General features: G+C 49.8%; 1 protein-coding gene across 6 annotated transcripts in view; it reads left to right on the top strand.

Annotated features, from left to right (window-relative positions):
* cdc42bpb (CDC42 binding protein kinase beta (DMPK-like)) overlaps positions 1 to 24,901 on the top strand; it is a 72,248-nt gene that overhangs the window by 12,828 nt on the left and 34,519 nt on the right. For all 6 annotated transcript variants that reach the window (XM_088647698.1, XM_088647700.1, XM_088647699.1 and 3 more), the window contains exons 2-5: positions 12,681 to 12,772; positions 20,475 to 20,558; positions 21,739 to 21,834; positions 23,276 to 23,424. In XM_088647698.1, coding sequence (XP_088503824.1) covers positions 12,681 to 12,772; positions 20,475 to 20,558; positions 21,739 to 21,834; positions 23,276 to 23,424 — 421 coding nt within the window. The remainder of the gene's footprint in view (positions 1 to 12,680; positions 12,773 to 20,474; positions 20,559 to 21,738; positions 21,835 to 23,275; positions 23,425 to 24,901) is intronic.

The raw sequence follows: 24,901 nt of genomic DNA, 5'->3' as shown, positions 1-24,901 counted from the left end.
CCCGGCTGTCTCTGGGAGGCTGTGGTTCAGCGTCGCCTCGGGCTGGGACCTGACTTTCTCCGACCTCTCCTTTCAAAAGCAACTGCTTACGGAGCTCTTGCACAAACTGGGCGTGTGTTCTAAACCAGCTGAGCGCAGCCAAGTAATCTGTTGGCAGTCGCAAAGAAGTACGGATCAATGGAATACAACAAACATAGTTAACTCCACGCACCAGGCCAGTGAGGTCATCCGAGCCGGTTGATGAGTCGATCGCTTGTTTCCTCCCCGCCCTGCGATCTCAGGTGCTGGAACGCCCTCCTGCTTTTCAGGCTCAGGAGCTGGTGAGGGTCTGCCCTGTGGCACTGTGGCCCTGGGCCTCGCAGTCTTACCGGACCTGTTTAAAGGGCTGCTTCTCTGAAGGTGATGTGGCAGGGAGACAGAAGGAACTCCTTTTTCCTGCAGTATCCTGCAGCCTTGTCTTAGACACTTGTCTTAGATGCCTTGTATAGGAAACATGTAAATTAATTCAGAATGTGGTGATTTCCTAATTTTTTCGAATCGCCTTTTTGAAAGTGAATGTTGCTTTTTTTACGCAGCAGTCCAGTGAGTCCGGGAGCCATGTGCCCGTCTCTGTGTGCCCGGGGGGTTCGTTCTAAGCCGCCTTTCCAGCCTGTGGTTTCAGAGGATGGTGTGGAAAATAAGCAGTGTGGTTCATTGTCAGGTGTCTGTCTTCTACAGCCCCATGAAGACACCAGCGGGTGGAACATGAATGACATGCCGTATGCACAGAGATGCAAGCAGAGGTGAATTGCACGCTGTAGGGAAAAAGTGAAATACAGAATGCTTTGATTTTTTTTTTAAAGCCCGACACTGTCCTCTCCTTGTTGGACTGGCTCCCTGGCACAGGTCCCTGCTCGAGCTATCTTGATGTACAGTGCAGTTTGTTCAGTTTCGACTGGGACAGAGACACGGCGCTGCAGCGCTTTGAAGCTCAGTGCTGTCCTTGACCAGGCGGTCTCGTGACCGCGGGAGGTGACTCTGTGTATCAGAGAGAGGGATTGTCGCTGGATTAGGAGGTGTCAGAATGGGAGTCATGCACCAAGTTCGTCATTTGGCTTCAGAGACGGATATAAACACTCATTGTGAAGTGATTTTTAGCGTAGTGGGTTCTAGAACATATTTAAGGGTTTGTTCTGGGTTTTAAAGCACTTTTTCTCTTTAGCGCATATCATTTGTGCAAGACAACGTGGTGAATGCCACAGTGCACAGCATTGAAAGGTGGCCACACCAGTGTGCAGTAATGCTGGTGTATTCCTTTTGTGAAACTCCTGGTATTTGATTTAGTCTCAGTCCATATGTGCTGTTTAACGCTCCAGTATTTCAGATCAGATTGTGAGTTTTTGTCGCAGAGCAAAACTACAGCGTGGAAACTGGTACTGGATAGGTCCCAAGTTTTTCTGCACTGGGAAACCCTCGATCGCTGGTGGTGTAGTTGTGGCAAAGCGAAGGAATAGCAGCAGCAGCAGGAGGTGTTACAAATCATCGGCTCGGGGCTAAAGAAGCAGAAGTGTCCTTCTCCATCGATTATCTCTGCACAGGAGTGCCATCACTCTGGTTGAGTCCTGTAATGGCTCTTTTGGGAGTCGGAATACAAATGTTGATAATCACTCCACAAACACTGCGGCAGATAATGAACAAATAAAAATTAATCATGTTTGCCTGCTGTGGTAGTCACTGCTCTGCCTGCCTGGACGTGGAGCTCTTGCTGGCCTGCGCTGCAGTTATCCTCTGGCCTTTCTGCAAACCCTGTGATGAAATTCCTGGCTACTGGGCCTCCTGCACAAGGTGCATTTTTCTCCCAGGTTCAAGACTAGCAGCAGCTTTGGAAGGCTCTGCACCGAGCTGCTGTTCTCACTGGAGGGTGGTAGGTTCAGATCTTGGATGGGACACTGCTGCTGTACTCTTTATTAAGGTACAGCACTCACATCGCAGCTCAGACTGCTCCAGTAAGTGCAACGCTGAGCAATTCTTTCAAATAATAATTCGTTCTCCCATGTGCTCATCTGGCTAAATGATTGAAAAGACATGACTTCCTTCCATCTTTATATCTCATTCTGAGGGACCAATTAGATTAAAAAATCACTAAGTAATACAGGGAACTTGTGGCTAAATTTGACAGTTCCTCTTTTCTGAACCTCTTGAGCTTTGGTGCATAAGCTAGGAATAGCATAACTTCTGCTGACCTTCAAAATGAGTATTATTTCTTGTCCGATCTGGCTTTTTAGCCGTCACTGTGGTTGCTGTCTCATTGCATGGACAGTTGGTTCAGCTGGTGGTTTGGAAGATAACTAAGTGAATTTCTTCACTTAGCAGGGTGATAGGTGTTCAGCCCTGAAAGAGTGTCCCTACTGGGTCAGTCTGCTGGTGCACCAGAGGAGCAACTTGGAGGACTGAGGATGGTTTGGGAGCATGCCAGGGTAGCTGGACAGACCCGCAAGGGGCAGGCATGTGGAGTGGACCCCTGCGGGGCTCACTCTGCAGCGGGACCTGCAGTCTTGCAGCTGTTTAAGAGGGCTGAGTGTTTGCACAGGGATCATCTGCCACCCCGCTCTCGATCGTTGGGTTTGTTCTTTGTTCAGTGCCGCTGTTAATGCTGGAGGCATGGCTCAGGGGTGGGCTGACGCCCTCACTTTGTGTAGCATATCTAGAGCTCAGGCTTTTTATTCTGTAAGGCGGCTTCCACAGCGCCCTTTACGTACTGTTAGATACACGCCACAGGCCAGAGAACGGTCATCCCAGGCAGATTCCAGCGCACAGTCCACAGGAAACATGATGCCCACTTAATCTTTGGAATATGTCAGGAATTCTAATGGTTTTGTTTTTTTTTCTGTATTTTCTGGTGATTTTGTTTTGGACGTCTCTCCAGCGTTTAGATGGCCACGCATTTGTGGGAAACACATTTATCATAATCATTGTTGCTGTTGGTGCTATTATTATTACTGTTGAAAATCTGTCACTGGACCTGCTTTTCCTCAATCTCTTCCTGCTGTAGCGTTTATTTTAAGAGCTTTTTAAGACGTTGCTTTGAAAAAGGACGATTGAATGCGAATGCCGGGATGGGAGATCATGTGTTCCAGTGCTGTGAACTCACATGATATAAACATCGCCACCTTACTTTCTAAGCGTCTTTTCAATTCCTTATTGGAGAGCATCTTTTTAAAATGCAGACCATTCATGTGTGGAGGTGCAGTTCAGGCCTTACGATTGAGTCTGCCGCAGCGCGGCCCCTGAGACTGGAGAGAGCGTCTCCTGTGAGCCCTTAGTGAGGGAGACGTGGTCTTCAGGAGTGGGAAGGGGGGGCATTATCGGAGTTTGTTGCCCCTCCACTTCAGAGGGTTCCTCTGGGGGTGTGTGGTCGACGCAGGCGCGTGCTCCGAAGCGCAGTCGGCTCAAGAGTGACGTACAGCACAGTACGGCGAGACTGAGCAACCTCCCAGCCGCGCAGCACAGCGACCCTCTGCTGGAACTGCAGAGCACATTACCACTTGCATGCCTCCTGTCCTTCCGCGTACCAGCCCTGGCCCGTGTGCAGGGCTCTGCTCTTACAGCACCACTGGCTGTTAATGAGCCTGACCAGGCTGATGTAACGCACTGTAAACGGGCAGTACTTGCCCTCCTCCGCGGCTCTCGCAGCTGATTTTGACCCAGTTTTTGGGAGGGAGCCACAGCAGCACTGCCCGGGGGGCGCCGCCTCTCCCCTCGGCTCTGAAGAAGGAGCAGAGAAGCACAGTGAGCCCGAAGAGCAGCCTGGGGAACGCTCGGGCTTGGGGAGGGGGGTTTCCCATGACCTTTGCTGACCTCTTGACCTCGCGCTGGAAAGGTCACGGCGATGGGCTGCGTGGACAGGCTGCCTGTGACCGGGGAGGGGGTCTGGGCCTGTGTCCTGCTCACTGTACACGTTGACTAATTAGCGCATCCATTTAATTGTCACCGATCCCAGACACTTCCCTTGATGCGGAGCCGGCGACAGTTCCTTTGTCATTGCTCCAGTGGACTTAGTGGCAGTGCCTGCCTGACGGAGGGCTGAATCATACCGGAGATCAGAAGGTTTTTTTTAATTGGCTGGGAACATTTTCCAAAGCTCACGAGAGCAGCAGCGGGCATATTCCCACCCACGGTTTCGGAGAATGAGAAGGAGGTCGTTCTATTTATGGCTTCACAAGGCAGACTGATGAAGGGGGGCGGGGGGCGGAATGAGAAGTGTTGTGGGGTGCTCTTCCCCGGTGAGCGTGCACGGAGAGGAGCAGGAGCTGGGTTCCAAAGAAACGGGAAACTAAAACTGCAGCGAGGACACAGAGCAGTCATGTGAAATCCGCACTCCCGAGCTGGACTGATTCAGCTGCGGGGAGGGTTCGCCTGCTCTCTCTCTCTCGGGGCTCGAACCCAAGCGCCCGGAGAAGCAGGTGGACCCGGACGCTTGGGTTCGAGCCCCGAGAAAGAGCAGGCGAACCCTCCCCGCAGCTGAAAGTCCAGCTCGGGAGTGCCGATTTCACATGACTGCTCTGCATCCTCGCTGCAGTTTTAGTTTCCCGTTTCTTTGCGTGTCTGTGTGTTGGTCTTCCAGTTTGTGTCGGCCTTGTTGTCATCATTTATGTTTTGCCTTGCACGCGCCTGGGCGCTCTCCCTCGTCTTGACACGCGTAGAGCCGCTGTGAGGGAGGGGGTCTGTTAAGTGAGTACGCACCCAGGCCCATACTTCTGAAATGTAAGTCTAGCGTTTTGATAAACAGTCTTCGTCGGAGGAAGATGAAAGGTCACGGACGGGCTGCCACGCAGCGGACACGCGGACGTGGAACATGCGCACGGCATAGAGGGCGAGCCAGTGGGCCTGTCCGCATCAGGCCTGCCTTGCCGTCTGCTGGTGCCACAGGCTGGTGGGGAGCACTGCAGGGTTTCTCACGGGCTGCAGATTCCTCCCTCCCAGGTCCCGGTGTTCCGTCACCTTCTTCCCAGTTTTAGCGCTGTGCAGGTGTAGCCGGGGGCCCGGGCAGACGTGAGGCTGGTGCAGCACAAGTTTCCCCGTACAGTGCCATGCCCGTAGGTCGGGGCTTGGCGTCTCTGCTCCGAGACGGCCGCGGGGATCGGCGGAATGTGTAGGTCTGTCGCGGCCGAGAGCCGCCGGCGGCGGCGGCCCCCTGCGGGCTGCTGTCCCCCGCCAGCGCAGCCCTGTGTCTGCGCCTGCTGGGAGGCAGGGGGGCCGGGGGGGCGTGATTCAGATGAGCCACAGCAGGCGCGCGCGGCAGACTGGCCGACCCGGCGACTTGTTTTCATTACACGCCTGAACTTTAAGGACTCCAGCCTTTTTTTGGGGGGGTTTGTTTTGCTCTGTTCATTTCCTTACTACTTCCTGAGAAGCGCTTGAATCCTTGGCGTGGCGAGCAGGGATGTCGCCGGTGGATGTCACGGGTCTCGGGCTCGTTGGCCCCTGGTGTAGCGCAGCCGGGTCCCAGCCTTTACTCTGCGAAGAGCTGCGCTGGTTACTGCTCTGCCGGCAGGCGATGTCACATGATTTGCCGACGGTGACGTATGGATGTCATTGTCAGACACTCCAGCTCATTGCAGTTCTTCACAGAAGCTGCAGATTGCTCTCTCGGTTATGAATGAGCAGTTAAATTTAGCCCTGCTATTAATTCCTGAGTGTAAAGGGGAGAGTCATTTTTAGCCCTGCAGTGACTAGGGCACTTGTTTGGCATAAGAAGCTCTGTTATGCCCTAATAAATTTGTGTGAAATGACTGTACGTCATGAGGCTGTCTCATGATGCTGAGAGGCTGCTGCTTTGAATATACAGTACAGTCTCCGTTATCTGACAGCAATCAACATGCTATATATATACATGCTATGTACTGTATGCGTGCGCATGTGTAATATTTTGCCCAATCCTATGCTGCTTTGTCTGTCAGTGCATCGAATACTGCCATTGACGTAGCTTCGCTTGTTCGTTTTATGCTCGTATATATATATATTTGAATGGTTTTAGAAACACGACAAGTGCAAAGAGAAAGAAAATAGTTCTTTTAATGGAACAAAAGCTCATCTAAAAAAAAGACTAGACAAAGGCGAGTCCGTGCAAAAAATTGCATCTGAATTCGGTGTGGGACGAGTTCCAGTTGGTGACTGGAAGAGGAAAAGAAATGAGATAGAAAAGTGGTGCTCTGATCAGGCCTCGGTTGAAGGACTGAGGGACAGAAAAATGCCGAAGAAATGTAAATATGAAAAGGTCAGTGAAGCTCTGTTCTTGTGGTTCATGCAGCAAAGGGACAAGGGCATGCCTGTCACAGATCCCATACTTCAAGAGAAAGCTCTGATTTGCCGTAGATTAATAAACCAGATTTCATAATTACACTGCACTTCCATTCATCTATGATTTGTCTTCTCAGTTTCTGCATTATCCGACATTTTCAATTATCCGACATCATGTAGGTCCCGTTTAGGTCCGATAATCCTGTATTACAGTATGTGTATTTACCCTGTGCTTCAGTTACAGTTTTCATGGTTTTGTTTCCTTGTCCTAAAAAGAACAAAAGTGTTTTGCATGTCTGGGTGCTGTGTACATGTGTGTAAAATATTCAGTCGTTTGTTCAATAACGAATATGCACCCATTAGAGAAAACCATGCATGAATCCCTTCACTCGCTAGTTGCAGAATGATACCAGGCGACAGATATTTCAGGTTTGTTTCCTTTTGTTTGCAGAGGCAGACCTGAGGAATTAGAGCCTCACATCTGGTGGTCTTCTGCTGCATAAGTAGGAGTTTACATCAAAAGCCTGCAACTTATAAATTCTGCAGTAGGGTTTAGCCTGCTGTGCATTGAGGATCATGCTGGGTCGGTTTTCTCCTGCAGTGTGATCTTAAACAAAACTGTATGTAGAATTAGGGCTGTTTACAGTCGACTCAAAACAATCATGAAGAATAATCCAGTCCTGAAAAGTTTGATCTACTTGATCTCAGGCACTGAAAGTCTCGTCTTGTGGAAAGTTGGCCTTTAAGACGGAACATGAGGCTGTTCTGTGTACAGCTCTCTCTTTTTACTATATTCATCAGGATTTTAATCTCGCTGAGATCTGGAGCTTTAAAATGTGCAGAGAATCCAGTGCCAGTCAGACACATCCAGTCAGAGATGCTAAATGTCCTCCAGAGGTTTAGAAATGTGGAATAAAGGAGTCACAGTTCTGATGGCAGTCCTGCTATTTCTGGATAGTAATCTGTGTGCAAAAACATCATCTGACGGGTTTATTGTGTGAAAATGATTAAGTGATAGTGTCCCACAGCCCTGGCTAGTGCGTATGGATTAAAAGACAGAGTAGGTTGCTGTGCTCGACGGAGTCTGTGAAGCTCTGAATAGATCTGCGCTGCCCCTGTCGAATCAAAATGGGGATTTTCAGTTCTTAACCCCAAAAGAATTTGTCGCCTTGGGGACTTCTCTGCTTAGCAGTAGCTTGCAGTACCCTGCTCGCTGGCTGGTAGTTTCTCTGAACCTCTCTCCTTGACCTGAGGTTCATCTTGGTTCATTTTAATTAAACACAAAAGATCTAACGCTTTGCTTGCAGGAGCACGGGAAGAGCAGCTGTCTCTTCCACACCTTGAAGAAGTCTTGAAGCTCTCGTACCTGGCTGTTCAGACAACAGGAATAAATAATTGGATTCAAAGTGCGTTATCGGTTACGTCACTGGGCTGGGCATACTTTAACCTGCTTTTTAGTTAGCAGAGCCCAGCAGACTTGAGCTTCCGGTTTTCTCTTCCAGCATGGCTTACGTTTTGGTTTGGGATTGTGAGATTCTACCTAATTTTAAGGCACTACTGCAAATATTCTGTCTGCTGTGTGGGGAAAATTCCAAGCAGATGTGATTGTATTGATGTCTGAGTAACAGTGCTATCCAACTTGAAAAAACCTGTCCATTGCCAGCACTCTAAAATCCCCTCTCCCACTCCCCCCAGTAGTCTCCTTGTGCTGTGACTGGCTGTTGATGTGCCAGGTCACAATTAGCTGCACCTGATGGGTTGCTGACGAGCTGCAATTTGCTGCGCCTGATTGGTCGCTGACCTGCTGCACCTGATTGGTTGCCGACAAAGCCGCGTGGTTTTGCCACATCTGATTGGTCATCACTTCGGGACCTGCGCCCTCTGATTTCGAGGTTTGATTTCAGCAAACCCTGCCAGACATGTGAAAGAGAGGGCAAGTCTGAAGAAACAGGAAGCAGGACTTGGGTTCCTGCGGGGGGGGGGGGGGGGGCAGGAGGGGGCTCTTTAAGTTCTTTCTCTCGCTTGGGCCATATTCATAAACTTTTAAAGCAGGTTCCTTCGTTCAGGCAAGCCAGTTTGCGGGAGACCAGTTTGCGGTCACCAAACTGTTCAAACTAATCAAACTGAATAGATTGATATTAATTCAAAAGGGAGTAGTCAAGGGGAAGTGGTTATCATTAAAATATGTGAAGTGCTTTCACAAAGATGCAGACCAGTTCGGCTATTGGTAAGCTGTTAAGTACAAAATGGAGTCTGTGTAGTTTTAGCTGATCTTGCTTTGTAGTTATGGGAGTTTAAGCATCTACAGGTTGCTTTAATCCCAGTCATATCTGGGGAGTAACAATGTGCCACTTCAGGAATACTAAATTTAAATGCCTGTTGCCATACATAGGAAGAGAGGACTTTTCGCTGTTCAAAATATGTTTCCAGTTGAAATTATTTTTATAGGCAGAATACTCCAGACACAGGGGCCTTGCAGTGGCCTTGTCCGAAATGTCAGGTGGGCAGGCAGAGTGGACATGAGTTCTTCAAGTAGGGAGCTGCGTCAGCATGCGTAGGCTGCAAAGGAACAAGTAAAGGTCTATTCCATGCTGAAAAGAAACGACGTTTCGGCTGTGGAGCCTTCTGCGGGTGTCTTGTTGTTTGTTGTTCCCCTGATTCTAAAGTGGCGCTGAGTTGCGATCACCCGAAGAAGGCTCACCAGCCCAAACAGTTTCTTTTCTTCTCCTTTCAGCTTGGAAAAAGCCTTTACTTGTTCCTGTGTGGTCATGAGGCCCTGCTCGCCCAAGGGTGTGGCACTGAACTGGGTCTGTTTAATATGGGCACCCTGTCACTGATCCTGTATTCTCATCCCTCGCTGGCACGGCTGACTGCTTCAAGGCTTAAAACTGTCTTAAATAACCCACACAACTTAGGGGGTGTCATTTACCATCTAGCAAAATAACAGAACCTAACGGAGAAGTCTAAAACTATTACTGTAATTACTGTAGTTGAAGGCTGAAAAATCCTTCAGTATGTCAAGTATGTTATGGCCTCAATATGACCCTTTTTGGCGCAACGTGTCGCTGTAATGAAGCAAGATCCACTCTATTTCCAGTGGCCTCACTAATAAAATCCTTGCAGGTGTTAACGCATCAGAGCGGAGGTGAACGAGCACTTAGAGGAGGCATGTCATCAGTCCCGGTGGTGAGTTAGAGGCTCTACGTCTGCTGAGCAGCAGTGAAGAACAGCAGGAAATACCCAAGGCTATTACAGGCCATTATGCTCAATTTTATATGTAAACTGCTAAATCACAGGGCGTTTCAGGCAGGACGAAGAACCGCCGAAAGGGAAATGGGAGACACGCTGGTTACCCTCACAGCATGACTGCGTGCATGAGCAAGCCCAGGTCCTGTTCTTCAGACTTACAGGAAAAACCAGTTGACCACGCACGCGAATGGGGGGGTGGAAAGGCAGTTGTTCTCCATTCAGCTGACTTTAGGATCAGGGGAACGACAAACTACTGGGCTCGAGGAAAATAACCAGGCGAGTGAACAGTCGCGGGGGACAGCGGAGAGGCCCAGCAAACTCTGCTGCGCCGCGGGGATAGTCAGTCACTGCTCCTACTTGACCGCACAGAGAACAGGGACAGAGCCTTTCTGGTGACCCAACTAGATCCCATTGATCTTTTATCCGTTACGGGGGTCGCTAATCTCAACCCGGCGCCCCCGCCGGCAGCTGGAACGGCACAGGCCAGGACCCGGGTCCGAGATCCCTCGCCGGCACGGCTGACTGCTTCAAGTCGGGCAGCCGGGGGGGGGGTGGAGCCGCGTTGGGAGCGAGACCCCGGGTCGTGGGCTCACAGGGCTTCGCCGCTTCCTCGCTGAACCCCGAAGCTCTCCTGCGTCTCGTCCCGCCCGACACTCTGACCCACGCGGTGTCTGAGAGACGCCAGCGCCCGTGATCTTCCACTGCGGCCCTTGTGTTAACCAGAGCAGTATTTGGGCTGTCACTGCCGTTCCTGAACCCAGGCTGTGGCCTAGCAGTTTGAGACTTGAGCATGCCATGACTATTGCCCGGCTCAGGCAGCCTCTTATTGCCAGCTGGGGTCACGCCGGGGTTCGGGGTGCCCGGCGGCGCTCTGGCTGGGCGCTGCAGTGTGTGTTCAGGTGTCCCGCGGGCGGTCTGCGCTTGACTGGCACAGACTGCACTGCGGCTCTGTTCTTCACCGGACGGCGCCGCACTTCAGACTGTCCCATCGGTCCCTGTGCCGCGGCGATTGTAGACCTCTGGCGACGGGTGGAAGACATGATTTTTTTTCTTAATCATGTGTAAGCCAGTTACCTTGGCATGCATGGTCATTTTTTTACCCTAATTATTGAACTTGTGAATGTTATGTACAGAGTTCAGTTTTTATCCAAAAGATAAAAAAAAAACGAATGATTTTTTTAATAACCGCATTTTCTGGGTGCTATCCCTGTGCAGTGTTCAGTGCCCATGTGCTGTAGTGGGCGGTATAGCGTGTTCATCGTTGTGCAGTTTATCAGAAAGCTTGAAATCTGTCCCAGTATGCCCACATTGCTTAGGGTGTGTGAAGTATTGGTAAGAAGAGGTGAGACCTTGGACATTTAGTTTATGCATGAAGCGTTTTGTCTTGTATAAAAAAGGGGGGTGATGCAGGTTTATGATCCAGGCAGAGGGGCAGTGTTTAAAGTAAGGCTGGCGAAAGATAAATACTTCTGTGTATGGTTTTGAAGAGCACGGTGTGGAGCACATAATCTTTTTTTTTTTGCCCTCATATGGTAAAGAGCACGGTTCGGCTATCAAAGCAGGCCCGGCAGGCTGCCTGCTTTTTGTGTGTCTGCCTTCTCAACCCCTCCTCCTCCTCCTCACCTGAGCTGGAGTGCAGCCAGACTGCTGTGTGTCGGAGACGGGGGCACAGCTGGGTAGTTATTGCCCTTCACTCACATCCTTCAGGGCCCTGCAGTCCTACCTCACTATCAGTGGAAGACACGTGCTCCTTCCTGGTGACAAGGTGCTTTTTCAGTAATTTTTTAGAAGACTTTCATGTATATGGGGTTTTACGCCTAGGAGGGACCCCACCACTGAAGTGCAGCAAGGCTCAGCGACATTGGTCACCACACTGGGACGCTAGCGTGGAAGTGCTGGTTCAGAGTCAGAGCGCCACCTACTGGTCCATCAAAAGCACACAACAGCAGCACAGATGTGTCCCTTCCCAATGCCTTGCACAGTTCTACCCCAGGCCCAACCTTTCCTGCGTCTGAGGTCTACCGGGTCAGGCTAGGAGGTGGCGACGGTGTTGTCTAATAACCTGTGTGCCATTAGCGACGAGAGATGGCACAACACATCTACCCCTTTCGCTACTGTACCTGCTTTATTCAGTTAGTTTTAGTTTGCACAGGCTTGATCAAATGGTTTGGTTAAAAACACACAGATGTATGAGAATGTACAACTGTCTTACAAAAGTCCCAGACCTGCTCTCCGTTAAAAATAATTAGATGCATTCCTTGACAATGTTTTTGACCCTAATGGAGCCAGTCACTTAATATAGCGCACACAGAGTGAGAAACGCATTTCAGATGCACATAAAAGGAAAATGTCTTTTTAAAGACCGTTACACCAAGAGACTTTCTTTGATCAGAAACTGCTCCTTGTGGTTTCGTTTTACTCTAGTGATCCAAAGTTCAGCACCAGAGCCAGTCTTGTGGAAACAGTGACAAAGGAGAGACGTGGTCTAGTTTAGTCACAAACATGCCTCTTGTTCCAAAATCCAAAAGGCTACCTTTTTCCCTTTAAAGCAGCAGATGGTCAAAGTACGTATTTTCTCCTTTTATCTAGGTGAGCTGTGATGAAAGGCTGGCCTGCCTGGACTGATTTCCAGCTGCCAGGAGAGGGAGGGCCAGATTATTATGCAGCCCTGGTGGTCTTTTGTTCTGTAGCTGTAGTTAACTGTCACTGCCCTTAGACTGCAAAATTGTATTTTATTTGGGAAATCGTTTCGTTATGCTAATTTATTTAAGCCACAAAGACGAGCAGCAGCTTGTCTAATTATAAAAAGAAGCAGAATACCATGTATTCATCCCGTCCTGGAGTACTGTGCGATTGTGATCAGGCGCCGTATTGCACATCTTTTGCCCAGAAAATTATCACCGCAGATTTTTTGAAGCCTCCTGTTCTGAATGGTGCCGATTGATATTCTTCTGGGGCTGGACCACATTATTGAGTGAAATTAATTGTTTTTCTTTTTCCTTTTCTGGAGTTATTTTAATTCCCAAGGTGTCCCTTTTCCTTGCTTTTTGTAAAGGGTGTCCGCTGGCGTCAGTTTATATGTTGACTGAGTTCCTGTTGGGGGGGGTGTCGGCGATCACACAGTCCAACGCGCTTGTCTCTCCTGTTTGCAGTGAAGCCGTTCACCACCGTCGTGAAGGAGATGCGGCTGCACAGGGACGACTTCGAGATGCTGAAGGTGATCGGGCGAGGGGCCTTCGGCGAGGTAAGAGTCCGCCACTGCTTTGTACCCTTTCCAGACTCCCCCCTCTTGTGCGCGGGAGCCCTCATGTTGGATGAGCACAGGGAGACTCCCCCCTCTTGTGCGCGGGAGCCCTCATGTTGGATGAGCGCAGGGAGACTCCCCCCTCTTGTGCGCGGGAGCCCTCATGTTGGATGAGCACAGGGAGACTCCTCCCTCTTGTGCGCGGGAGCCCTCATGTTGGATGAGCGCAGGGAGACTCCCCCCTCTCGTGCGCGGGAGCCCTCATGTTGGATGAGCGCAGGGAGACTCCTCCCTCTTGTGCGCGGGAGCCCTCATGTTGGATGAGCGCAGGGAGACTCCCCCCTCTTGTGCGCGGGAGCCCTCTGTTGGATGAACGCAGGGAGACTCCTCCCTCTCGTACGCGGGAGCCCTCATGTTGGATGAGTGCAGGGAGACTCCTCCCTCCCGTGCGCGGGAGCCCTCTGTTGGCTGAGCGCAGGGAGACTCCTCCCTCTCGTGCGCGGGAGCCCTCATGTTGGATGAGCACAGGGAGACTCCTCCCTCTTGTGCGCGGGAGCCCTCATGTTGGATGAGCGCAGGGAGACTCCTCCCTCTCGTGCGCGGGAGCCCTCATGTTGGATGAGCGCAGGGAGACTCCTCCCTCTTGTGCGCGGGAGCCCTCATGTTGGATGAGCGCAGGGAGACTCCTCCCTCCCGTGCGAAGGGAGCGCTTGCGTTGGATGAGCGCAGGGCAGGGTTTTCCTCGACTGAGCAGGGCTGCACCCTGTAGGGGGCGTGACTCCACCACGGAGGTCAAGGCTGAGAGGGTGGCGTGTCCAGAGAGGAAGAGCACACAAGCTTATCAGGATCATTCATACGGAGGCACAACTGCCAAAAGAATCGTTTAAGCCCCTCTGGGCTACACTTGGAACATAAGGGCCCAGACAGGGACAGCTGGAATACAATTGGAGAGCTGGGAAGAGTCTTGCTCGGAGGCAGGATTTGTGTCCCAGTGTCATGTGTGCAGGGCTTCCTGTAGCTGTTGTTCAGACCGGGTTGGAGGGCTTCCTTAGTACAGAAGTCCTGGCTTGTCTTCCCGTATCATAAGTTGTATTTTTTTTTTACTTTTAAAAGGAAAAATATGGGGGTTGGTGGGAAGCCAGGCACTTAAAATTGATTTAGCCTTTTCTGTTGTTTTGGAAAAGTACTTATGAATGATTGTCTTTTGATTCGGGGATATCTTATGTCCCAAGGGTACGGAGGCGAACTGCTTGTGGAGTGAAACGCGTCTTTTCACTTTAACAGTATAAGAAACGTATTCAGCAAGAGAGGCCCTTAGGATAAGGAGAAGCTGAGGAGGTGAAACAGGGCTCTTCCTCACCCATGACCTCTCTCTCTTCTCCCGTGTGACCTCTGATGGACAGGGCAGGGAGCCCTCTTACCAGAACAGTAAGAGAGACAGGCCCCTGGACTTGTTTCCTGTTGTTCCTCAGTGTGTGGTGCGACAGCCTTTTCATTCATCTGCCAAAGCTGGAGGCACTGAATTCCAAAGAAACGCTTGTGCAAGGGAATTTCCAAGTAAGGCTCGTGATCGGGGTTTGCAGTTTCACACGTGGGAAGTTGTTGACCTGAGGCTGTTGGGCAGGTGTTTTGTCCTTACTAATGTGACTGCAAGCAGACATTGTGTCGACAATCCCCCTGGTGCAGGAATAAATTACGGTAGAGCCTGCTGTGACTTCAAAAGCAATTGAACATTGGTCTGTACTGGATTAGAGGAAAAACAGGGTTTCATTTTTTTGTGAGGGAGTTACTGGATGTGGCTTAATTTATTGTTGAAAAGGGGAGAAACTGCTTCACCAGGTGAATTAAGCAGTATCCTGAAATTGACACCCCTAGTATTACGTACTGTGTGCCCTGGGGTATTTGAATATTCGTCCTTCAGTGCCGTGATCTTGGTTTCCGTACAGGGGCATTGGTTTGGAATTTCCGGTCCTTGGAAAACTTGGAAGGAAGAGCATCACTTTCTGGTACAACCACACCTCTTACAACATGCTTTTTTTTTGGGGTGGGGGACCTCCAAAAAAGTACTGACCACGCCCGTCGGTATTTATATTATTTGCTGGATTTGTACCTATTTAGTTAAAAGGAATGCTGACATAAAAAAAAGCTTATTTCCTGGCTCGTATTTAAATACTTGTGAATACAGATCCGGACCTGAAGGCTTGGTTTCAGTTCCTTGTTTAATTTCATGGAATTGGGAAATGGCCTGAAGAGGGAATTGGATTTGGCTCCGACCAGGCGGAACTGAAAAGCGGCTGTCCCCGTGTTCCGTGAGACGCCTCTCTCCCGAGGTTTGGTCCTGCCCCGCCGGCGTAGCGCAGGTCTCCTTCCAGAGGAAGTGGGAAGCTCCATCTTTGATATGGGGGGCGTCCGCTGCCGCAGGACTCTGCAGTTGATCTCGCAGACGGGTTTATGCGCGGACACTTGAATAGAAACCGTTAAAACTCTGAAGCGCCGCCAGCCCCTGATTCTTTCGTTATCTTCAGTCATAGCTTTTTTTTTCCGTGGACGGATGTATCTCCTCACTGATGTCAATCATTGGGCTTCTCCAAACAAGCAGGCTTGTATCTTCTCCCATCAGATCCCCCCCCCCCCCCGAAAAGTGGGCAGAAAATTCCCGATAGCTGCTGCTGGCGAAGTGGGAGCGGGCACAGCGGACACGGCTGCTTCCAGGACAGCCTCAGGAAAAGGATATTTTGTGGGAGAGGAAGCTGCGATAAAATAGGGCTTCCTTCAGAGGACTGTGCCTTTTCACACACAGGATAGAACTTAACACAGTCCAGCATTTTTTCTCTCCGTCCCACAATAGAGTGCTACCGACAGGCAGGAAGGTTCTTTTTACAAGTTCCTCTAATTGTGTGTGAGTTATGGTGCCCACAGTGTGTTTAATAAAACTGAAGCAGGGGCACACACTGGGGCATTTGCCTTTGGAAATCATGGGGAATTAACTGACACATTGAGACAAAAGACCTTTTTTTTCTTTTGGGGTCGGTAGCTGTCAGTGAAGGTCACGGTCATGGGGCTTGTTTTTGCTTTCTTTTCACTCCCTGGAGCGTCGCATGTTGTGGGTCCTGCCTCTAGCCCTGGGGTGTTTCATAGCCTAATTGCCCCCTGGCCTCTGCCTTGCTCATTAATACAGCCCGTCCAATATCTGGGCCTGTGGAGGCAGGTCGTTTCCGGGACTGGGATTCTGAAGGCAAAGAGAGGAAGAGCCCTCGGAGGGGGGGGGACTTTGAAGGAGGGGTCAGCAGTTCATTCATGTTTTGTTGAATTTCTGCCATAACTGCAGAATTCCGCAGCATCTTGTAAAGCATGACCTGGCTTTGTGTGTGTGTGGGGTTGTACGATTTGTGAGATTTGACATCTCATAGCTCAAATCAGATGCTACCAAATGTTCCCTCATAATAATGGTTGACCCTTATGACAGTGATCATGCGCTCACTGACTACCGGGGAGCTACAGATCTCCTCTGCTGCCTCTCGGAAGGGGATCTAAGGCGAAGCTCCTGCCTGTGCATGTTTAATGTCTTGCATGACAGTGTTTTGACAGGACAGGGGTGTGGACCCTGGCGTCTGGCGCCTTGATCGAATCCAGTCCAAAGCAGGAGAAAGTTAGCGCTTTAACTTCACCGCCGCCCTCCCATTCAGTCTGTTCCAGGCCGTTGGCCTTTGGTCTGCCCCCCTGTTGGGTGTGTTTTGTGGTTTGACGTGCCAGCGCTGTCACAGAGGCGTCCCCTCTCCCCACAGGCATGGCTAAGAGCACAGTCCCGTGTACTCTCTGGAGCGCGCCTGGAGTTCCTGTGCGGTTGAGGAAGAGCGAGATCTAAATGCAGGTTGCGTTCAATATTATTTGTGCAGGGCATCCATGTGGTGCATTGCCAAAGGGCAGGACAGGAAGAGACGGGGTCAGTGCTTCCTGCTGGCCCAGCAGCATGGGCAGGGAGTGGATGGGTGGGGGTGTCAGTTCCAGGGCACAGGCTGGGCCCTGGCTCCTTCCCCGGGACGGTCCTGACCCCACCCCCACCTCCCAGCTCAGCCACTGGGCTTCCTTAACGCCCTCATTTGGCTGGGTGGTAGAGAGGCGGATGGACCTCTGAGTAATCCCACAAGCTGCTTCATTAGCTGTGCAGCCTCACATCCTGACATTGTGCCTCTTCAAGAAACTTCCTTACCAGGAGAGATGTTTATTACTGCTATTTTTGCTAGAGGGCAGCAAATAAGACTCCGAATTTTAATCGAGTTCTGGGTTTGAGGAGCAGTAGGTTTCTGCTTTGGTACAGATTGTGCTGATTAGCCTGATTAATGAAATACAGAATTATTTTGGGGGTTCTGGTTGCTGGATATGTGTGCTCTGTTTGTTACTGGAAATCTGTTTGTCAGTGGTGGGGGTTGTGGTTACCCAGAGCTTATCCCTGAAGTACAGTGCACAAAGCACATGAGCACTTGCACCCTGGGTAAGACCGTCCGTTCTGGGACCGCAGGGAAAGGACGGCTAGTCAAACGCAGGCAGCATGACAGGGAAACAGAACACCCAGGAAATGTTCCTGCTGACGGAAGCAAAGCAGGCAGTCTCTATATAGAAGTTGTCGCAGTCCGGAATCGAACCCAGGACCCAAGGGAAGCAGCGTTCCTAAAAACCATGCTGCCGTGCCATCTTCAAAACACTGTGCTGCCCCTGTTTATACTCATCCATGCAGTAATTAACGTTGACAATTAACATGCATAATTAACGTGATGCTTAATGCAATAGCCTGCATCCTGTGGGACAGTTTTGTGCAGTATTTGATCTTATTTTTCTGTGGTATTGTAGTGTTGATTAAAGAAAAGATGGCTTGTGCGGTTTAATATTAGAACACTATTGGGAAATTAGAGGTGGATGTTGGTTTTGGACTGTAAACTGGATGTGCTCCTGTACACAAAGGGTTGTTGAGGTCTGAAACAAGCTTCCCTTGGCCCTTTCGATAAAAGACCGAGTGAAATGAGCAGATCAATAACATTATGAGCAGCCGCTCGAGCCAGCCAGGCCAGGTTGCCCTCTCTTAGGGTCCTTAGTAACATTTGTGGTTCTGTTCTGGTGTCGGTCGGTCCTCCATCGGGAGGCGTGTGTGCAGCCCCCTGCTCCTCACCTGCGCCGTGCTCTGTCGGCTTATCTCCCGCCGAAGCCAGGCTCCAATCTCGGGCCGTCGGCGCGGACGGCAAGCATTCCCGTGTCTAAAAAAGGAAAGGAAGAGGGAAGGGGGAAAGTGGCTCTGAGCAGAGACCCTTGGGCTTGTTTCTGGAAGGGGGACAGTTCTTGGCTGCGCCGAGGGGGTGCGCTCTGAGCCTGCGTGTGGGCACGTGGCTTCAGCCTTGCTGAGGCAGTGGAGCAGCTCGTGCCAGATGTCTCAAGTGCTCAGGGGGAGGTGTTTTTTTAACTCCTGTGTCGCCACTGGAACACTGCAGCTGCCGTAGGATAAATCCTGTGTTTAGGAGGGGAAAGACTGTCGCACCCTGAGGTCCAAGAGTGTCCGAGCAGCACAGCTCTGCGGCGTCCCGATTCAACACAGCTCCACTGGGAAAGGAGCCCTGATCTCAGGAGGAAATATTAATAGATGCAGAAAAAGCATTCCGACTAGGCTGAAGCAGCTGCTCTTACATGGCTAGTGGACAGACTACTTTGTGCAGTTACTTGCATATTATTTTTGGTTGAAACCAGATCTGATGCATTGTCAGATTCAGGATCTGCGTATTGATACAGGGTGGTGTTTTTGCCTTTTCATTCTGTTTGCTGAAGGGCAAAACTTGTGCTGCAATAATACCAAATATCCTAAATCGCTTATTCAGAAAAGAGGACAAAAGCAAACTAAAGCAGACCCCAAATATTTTAGGTATCCACAAGTTGAGTCAGATCTTACTCCATTGTCTGTTGCTCAAACACGCGTAGTCCAACTCTTCACCCTCCTTACTTCTGGGCTTGAAAAGTAAAAGCTTTCCAGAGTGCATTTAGTTTCTGTGCTGGTTAGCTAGGATAGAAAGTGCTTGGACCACCTGGGTCCTGACTGCTGGAGTCTGGGGTCATTGCTGCGCCCAACGGCGACACAAGAAGAACAGGCTCTTGGCATTTAGCTCTGCACACCTGCAAGAAACAGAGGTGTGGAACGGGGCATATTCAGGCAATGTTAAGGCTGTGCGTCTGAGGTGTGCTAGCTTTGTCCTCAGTTCTCAACCTTTATAGCGTTTTATTCACTTGACTTTTAGTATCATATCGACAAAATGCTGGTCTCCTTTGATACATATTCAAACTTTTGTGGCAGTAAAGATGGCGAACGTCTATTGGCTTGAGGCCACAAAGATATATCATGTGGTTTCTCAGGAATGCTATGGCATCCCGGAAAATATTTGCTGTGACTAAACCAAATGCTTTCCAGCTTCTTCTTCTGAGTATGTTCTTGCTCTTGTGAAGTCCATTCTTTGATGTGATGTTTTTTTTTCCCCGTTAGGATGGAGCTAACTGGATTTTTCCATGCAGGAACTCCTACTGCATGTCTGCTTAAGTCTTTTTTTAATAAATAACTGATAAATAGTCTTTGCTCTGCCCAATAAAACTGTCCAGTAAATGGTTAGCTAGCAGGAGTTTCTTGTTCTGGTGTAAATATACCACTGGCTCCCTCACTGACACACACCATCTGCTGAACTCCAATAAATTCATTAAACTGGGGAGCCAGACTCGGGGATGTTTTACTGAAATCCATGTGGATGTTCTGCCTGGAGTCACTCTGACATGGGGAGGAAAGAGTTTGTTGGCTTCTTTTTCTCTATAAAAACATGCCGAAGAGCGTTTGCAAATACGCCCTTCTGGGCATCACTGTTGGGTTATGTGTGAGGTTATAGCAGTCTTGCTGCAAATTGTGACCTGTTCACAGCACACGCAGGAGCAGGCCAGTGCTCGGACATTGGATGATGGACAACTTTGTTTGCGAAATAAATGAAACAAGGGTCAAACCTTGGTGTTATAAAGGTAGTCCAAGTGAACGCGTATATCACCTGGACCCACACGAACCTCTGATAACATTCAGTGGGGAAAATATGCCAAAATTCAGAAAATGTGTAATAGGGTGAATATTCTTTGACGGAAATGTATCTGTGCACATACGATGTGTGTGAAGGTGCAGCCGTCCAAGGTAGGGTGCGTGCATAGAGCATGCAGTTGCCAATCGTTATGCACATGAGTATAAAATGGCTCTCAAAGGGTGCTCATTCTAATAAATAGAAACGGCTGTGTCACCGGTCAGGGCTAGCTTCCATGCTAATGAGCCCTCACAAGGTGTGATGATAGGTCGCAAGAACTTTCCGTCTCCGTATGGTTGTGATGGAATGAGGTCGATATTGATTCATTGATATTGATTCCCCTAAAATCCCAGGCAGAGAGTCCAGTCCAGGGTGTGGGTTAGCACCAGTAGTGTGGAACGCGCCCGGAATGAAACCCCTCAGACACGGGGCTGGTCGTGCCCTGTCCTGCGCGTTTCCCAGGGAGAGGGGGGTAGCCCAGATGGCACCGCACAGCGGCTGGAGCCGGAAGTCCCTCACGCCTCCGTTCCCGACCTCGGAGCGCGTTTGCATCCCGCGACCAGAGTCCGCCCGTCTCTCTCTCTCTCTCTCCTGATCGCCTCCCCCTCGTTTTTCAGGTGGCGGTGGTGAAGATGAAGCACACGGAGCGGGTGTACGCCATGAAGATCCTGAACAAGTGGGAGATGCTGAAGCGCGCGGAAGTAAGGCCCCTGCCTCCTCCTCCTCCTCCTCTTCCTCCCCCTGCCAATCCTGGAGCAGCCACACGGGCCGCCTGCGGGCCTTCTGGGTGTTTCGTCTTGCTCCTCTCCCTCTTTTCCCTGGTGCCGTCGCGTAGCTCCTACGTAAATCCTTCGCTCGGTAGATATGGGAGACGGACCCCCAGCTGGGTTAGATTTTAGCTGTTGTCAGGAGGGTAAGACGCCTGCCAGAGTCGACAAGGCAGCTTTGCGATGTGTGTGCGTGTGTGTTTTTTTTTTTAAACTTGACCCAGTTTTTCCGCAATGAGGTCTGTCAGCCCCTACAGGCAATCTGGTCTCCTGTACCAATTTTAAGTCACTAAGTCTTTTGTCAACATCACGTCGGTCATTAATCCTTCAATCCCCATAATATTGTGTGTTACACAAGACGGAGGGCGACCACTGTGTTGCAATAAGCTACTTGCATAATTTGGTTTTCTCTGTTTTGCCATTGTGCTGCTCAGGGTCATTTCCTACCACCTCTTAACGAGAGCCACTTGACTTCGGTAATTGAAAACAGTCTGGAGTTTGTTGTTATTTCTTTTACACGTTCCCTCTAAATGCACGATTTCCAAAGCTGCTGGCTTCTGGGTCGTTAACAGAGGCTCAGACCTGGGCGTTTTAACACTCCACTCCCCTACAGGGATAGAGCCGTTCTCTAGAGCTGAGAAGAAAAGTTTTAAAGCTACAGTTTAAAAGGCAGAAGTCCTAATGATACCTTCTACGCTACTAAGATTTCAAACATGATGGTGGAATTTTAAAACACTTGTTAACTTCTTGCAATGTGTGTCTGCAATGTCTGTTTTCTACAAAGCTAAAATGCCCAAAGTTCATTTCCTCACGCAGAAGAGAAATAATGAAACACTTCTCACTAGGGCCTCTCTTCCATCTCTGACAACCCTTCCTGACAGCTCTAGAGCTGTCAGAGGCAGGTCGTGTTACAAGGAGGTCATGTAGTCCATTGATTTAATTAAAGGTAATGGCCACTTAGGATTGCAGTGAGCTGTCCAGGTTCATTAGTGGGGCTGGTGAAAGGAGAAGACAGAGCCAGTCATGTGTTAATGGATAAAATGGAAGGGGAGTTGCATTGCTTTCTAACGCACGTGGATCGCTGAAACGCTATATTGTGTGTCCTTTCCCCCAGACCGCCTGCTTTCGGGAAGAGAGGAATGTTTTAGTGAATGGAGACTGCCAGTGGATTACAACGCTGCACTACGCCTTCCAGGATGACAACTACTTGGTAAGAGAATGTGTGTGATCAATGTGCACAGGACACGTTGGCTTACTTGGAGAGTAGTGCATTTGAACCCTAGAACAGGAAGTATGTCTTTACGCAAAGGATGGTGGGAGTGTGGAACAACAGCCCTGTTGTTGAAGGCTTGTTTCAGGAAATGGCTAGGTGAGTTCCTTGAATCAGTTATCTTCTAATGGGGGAGTCCTCTCACTTCTAATCTTTATATTCTTGACTGTCAGTTGCTTTAGATTTTTTTTTTTTGGTAATGTGACAGATTTATGAAGGAGTTTTAATCAAAATGCTCACGCTTTCTGCATGAAAAGGTGCAGATCCTTCTGCTTACTCTTTAAAACATTTGTTTTATTTTATGACTTAAACTGGCTAAGCGTCACAGTTTGGAATCGCCAGATGAGTCTCTCATAAATCTGTCCCTGACTGTTTTCTCCCTCACTCCTGCGCTGTGGCCTGTTCAGTATCGCTTACTAGTGTTGTCTAGGGAGGGGGCTCAGATTGATCAGTGACCACCAGGACCTGGTCATCTCAGGTTCTTTATATAACGCATCGAGGCAGCAGAGCACAATAAACGCAATTCAATTAACTACAAAACATAAGAGTCCATAAACTCGTCCCAGACGAGGCTAGTGTTGGGTTCCTGTTTCGTTCTCAGAAGATCAGGAACAGTGAGCCTGGGAAGGTTTGTACCTCCCCCAGATGCCAAGTGGAAGTGAGAGTGCCCGTTCTCACGGGTCTCTGACAGTGCCCGGCTCAGGCGCTTGAAAAGAAGAACTTCATTTTAAAACGGGAGGCGTTGTCTTTATTTTTCCAAAGTGCCAATGTTCTGCTGGTCGCCTTGCTTGCTTGACACAAAGGATGGGTTCGCGGAAGGCGCGTGCGTCTTTCTGACTAATAAAACGCAGCTCGCAGCACGTCAGCTGAGTTTGTGGCAAGACGAGCTGGGGCTGCTCAGACATGACCTTGCGCTGGAACTCGGCAGCCGCCTGCTTGTGATACCAGCTCATTGTTGCGGGTGCTGTTATTGTTGGGGCGTATCCAGTTTCTATGAGGGATGAGTTCTATTAATAGAGACTTCGGAGTATTTCATAAACACTCTGGGAAGAGCATGAGCATTATACAGTACAAGGGGAGCACCACCAGTGTCCTCCAATTGTGCACTCTTGGTTGTCCGTATTGATAACTTTGACCTTGAGGTTTATTTCATTTTTGACCACATGAACTTCTCTTTTCCCTCTTGAGTCCATTTCATCATTTAAGCGACAGCAATGAAATATCACATTTTGTTTTTGTTATACAGTGTATACATCTACAACTCTATTCACACTGCCTTAGATTAGAGATATTGAACAAGTATCACCCAATATTCTGTAGCCTTGGCACACTCCCTGTCTAGAGCTGAGCGAAATAATACCGCCTGCTCTGCTTTCTCTAGTATCTCGTTATGGACTACTACGTTGGAGGGGACCTATTGACGTTACTCAGTAAGTTCGAAGACAGGCTTCCAGAAGATATGGCCAAGTTTTACCTGGCAGAGATGGTCCTGGCTATCCATTCCATTCACCAGCAGCATTACGTCCACAGGTAGGTGTCTGCAGCGTTGGACTCACTTTGTCAAATTACATTTTTAGGGACGTTTTGCATCAGTGCCGCCGAAACTCAGAAGGGCTTTGGCTGAACTCAGAACGTATCTCTCTCTCTCTGAAGACTTTGCTCGTGTTTAGGAACGGGCTGTGGTCTAAGAGAAGGGAAGGGCCCTGGATTGAGTGATTCAGTGTGTCCCAGAAGAGGGGTTGAAATTCACGTGAGCTGTTTGTGGTTGGAGCCGTAAGGACTGAAAATCTCCGTAGGTTCGGTGACCCGCTGACCTCGGCTTCCTGCTTCCTTCTTGTCCAGCGAGCAGAGGAAAGACATCCGGAACTTCACCAGGGTCTTTTTGTGTCATCTGTTCCCGGGAATCATTTTTTTTTTGTACCAAAGACATGACCTGAGGAGTCGTTATGTAGCATTGCTGTCTCCTTAGAAAATTCAGAATCCTCTCTAAAAATTTTAAAAAAAAGTACTGCTTTGTGGTCTTTGAGCAGGAATGGCGCCGGGGCAGGTCTCAGGATGTGTGCAGACTGACAGTACTCGGTTATATTACCATGAGGCCACATGCGCTGTGTAGTTTCCTATTAAATAAGAGAAAAGCCTTAGCATTTTGTTTTTAATCCATCACTTACACTTTCAGAAGGGCTGCATTGAAAAGAAGATTGGATTGCTTTGTTCACTAGTGTTAACGTTGTCAAACAAACAACTTTGATTTCCGGTTTCCTTTTTCCCCTCTGTGCACGCCTGATGCTGTTCTTGTTTGTTTTGCTCGTCTTTCTCCTGCTGGTGAGGCAGTGACTTGAAGCCCTTGCCAAACTTGTACAACAGAGGGCCGTGTGTGCCCAGCGGGCTGTGTGCCCAGCTGTGGCTCTGCCACTCGAGCAAAACATGGAGCAGGAGGCATGGACAATGCTCGGGTTGTTTAGGGGGCGCACAGTTAGGCCTGTCTGCGTGCAGCTCGTCACCTCTCGGGGAGGGGCTGCTGGGGGGCGCAGGACTCTTGACTTGTCGGACTGTGCCGACTCTCCTAGATGTTCCTGTGGTCAGACCGTGAGCAGGCTCCCCTCTTCATCCAGAGCTACAGTATGATAGTGACCTCTCCACTCTACACTGTCGTGTCAGTGCGAGGGTTAGCTTTTCCTCTGGGGGGGGGGGGGGGGCAGCACAGGCCCCTGTGGCATGACGGGGGGGGGCGGAGCTCTGGATTAAGGGCAACACGTTGCCGTAGCAACCACAGCTGCCCTGGCTAATTGACGACAAGCCTCAGCTGTGGGGGGGCCCTTTAGCAGACACTGAGCAGCGCCCCGGAGGGACAAGCAGACCCCCGCAAGGGGAGAACCTTCCAACGACAGTCCCAGTCCCAATCGTGACGCGAGCGTAAGGCCGGCGTTTTTACTTCACTTTGTTTTCTTCTTCCTTTCTCCTCTCCTGCCGTGTATCTCCACTGGGAGAGGTCGAGCTCTCTTTGTGT

The sequence above is a fragment of the Lepisosteus platostomus genome, chromosome 10, assembly GCF_059453375.1.
Source record: "Lepisosteus platostomus isolate fLepPlt1 chromosome 10, fLepPlt1.hap1, whole genome shotgun sequence".
Classification (NCBI taxonomy): domain Eukaryota; kingdom Metazoa; phylum Chordata; class Actinopteri; order Semionotiformes; family Lepisosteidae; genus Lepisosteus; species Lepisosteus platostomus.
Note: the sequence above shows the minus strand (reverse complement) of the source record. Positions and strands in the feature narration are given on the sequence as shown.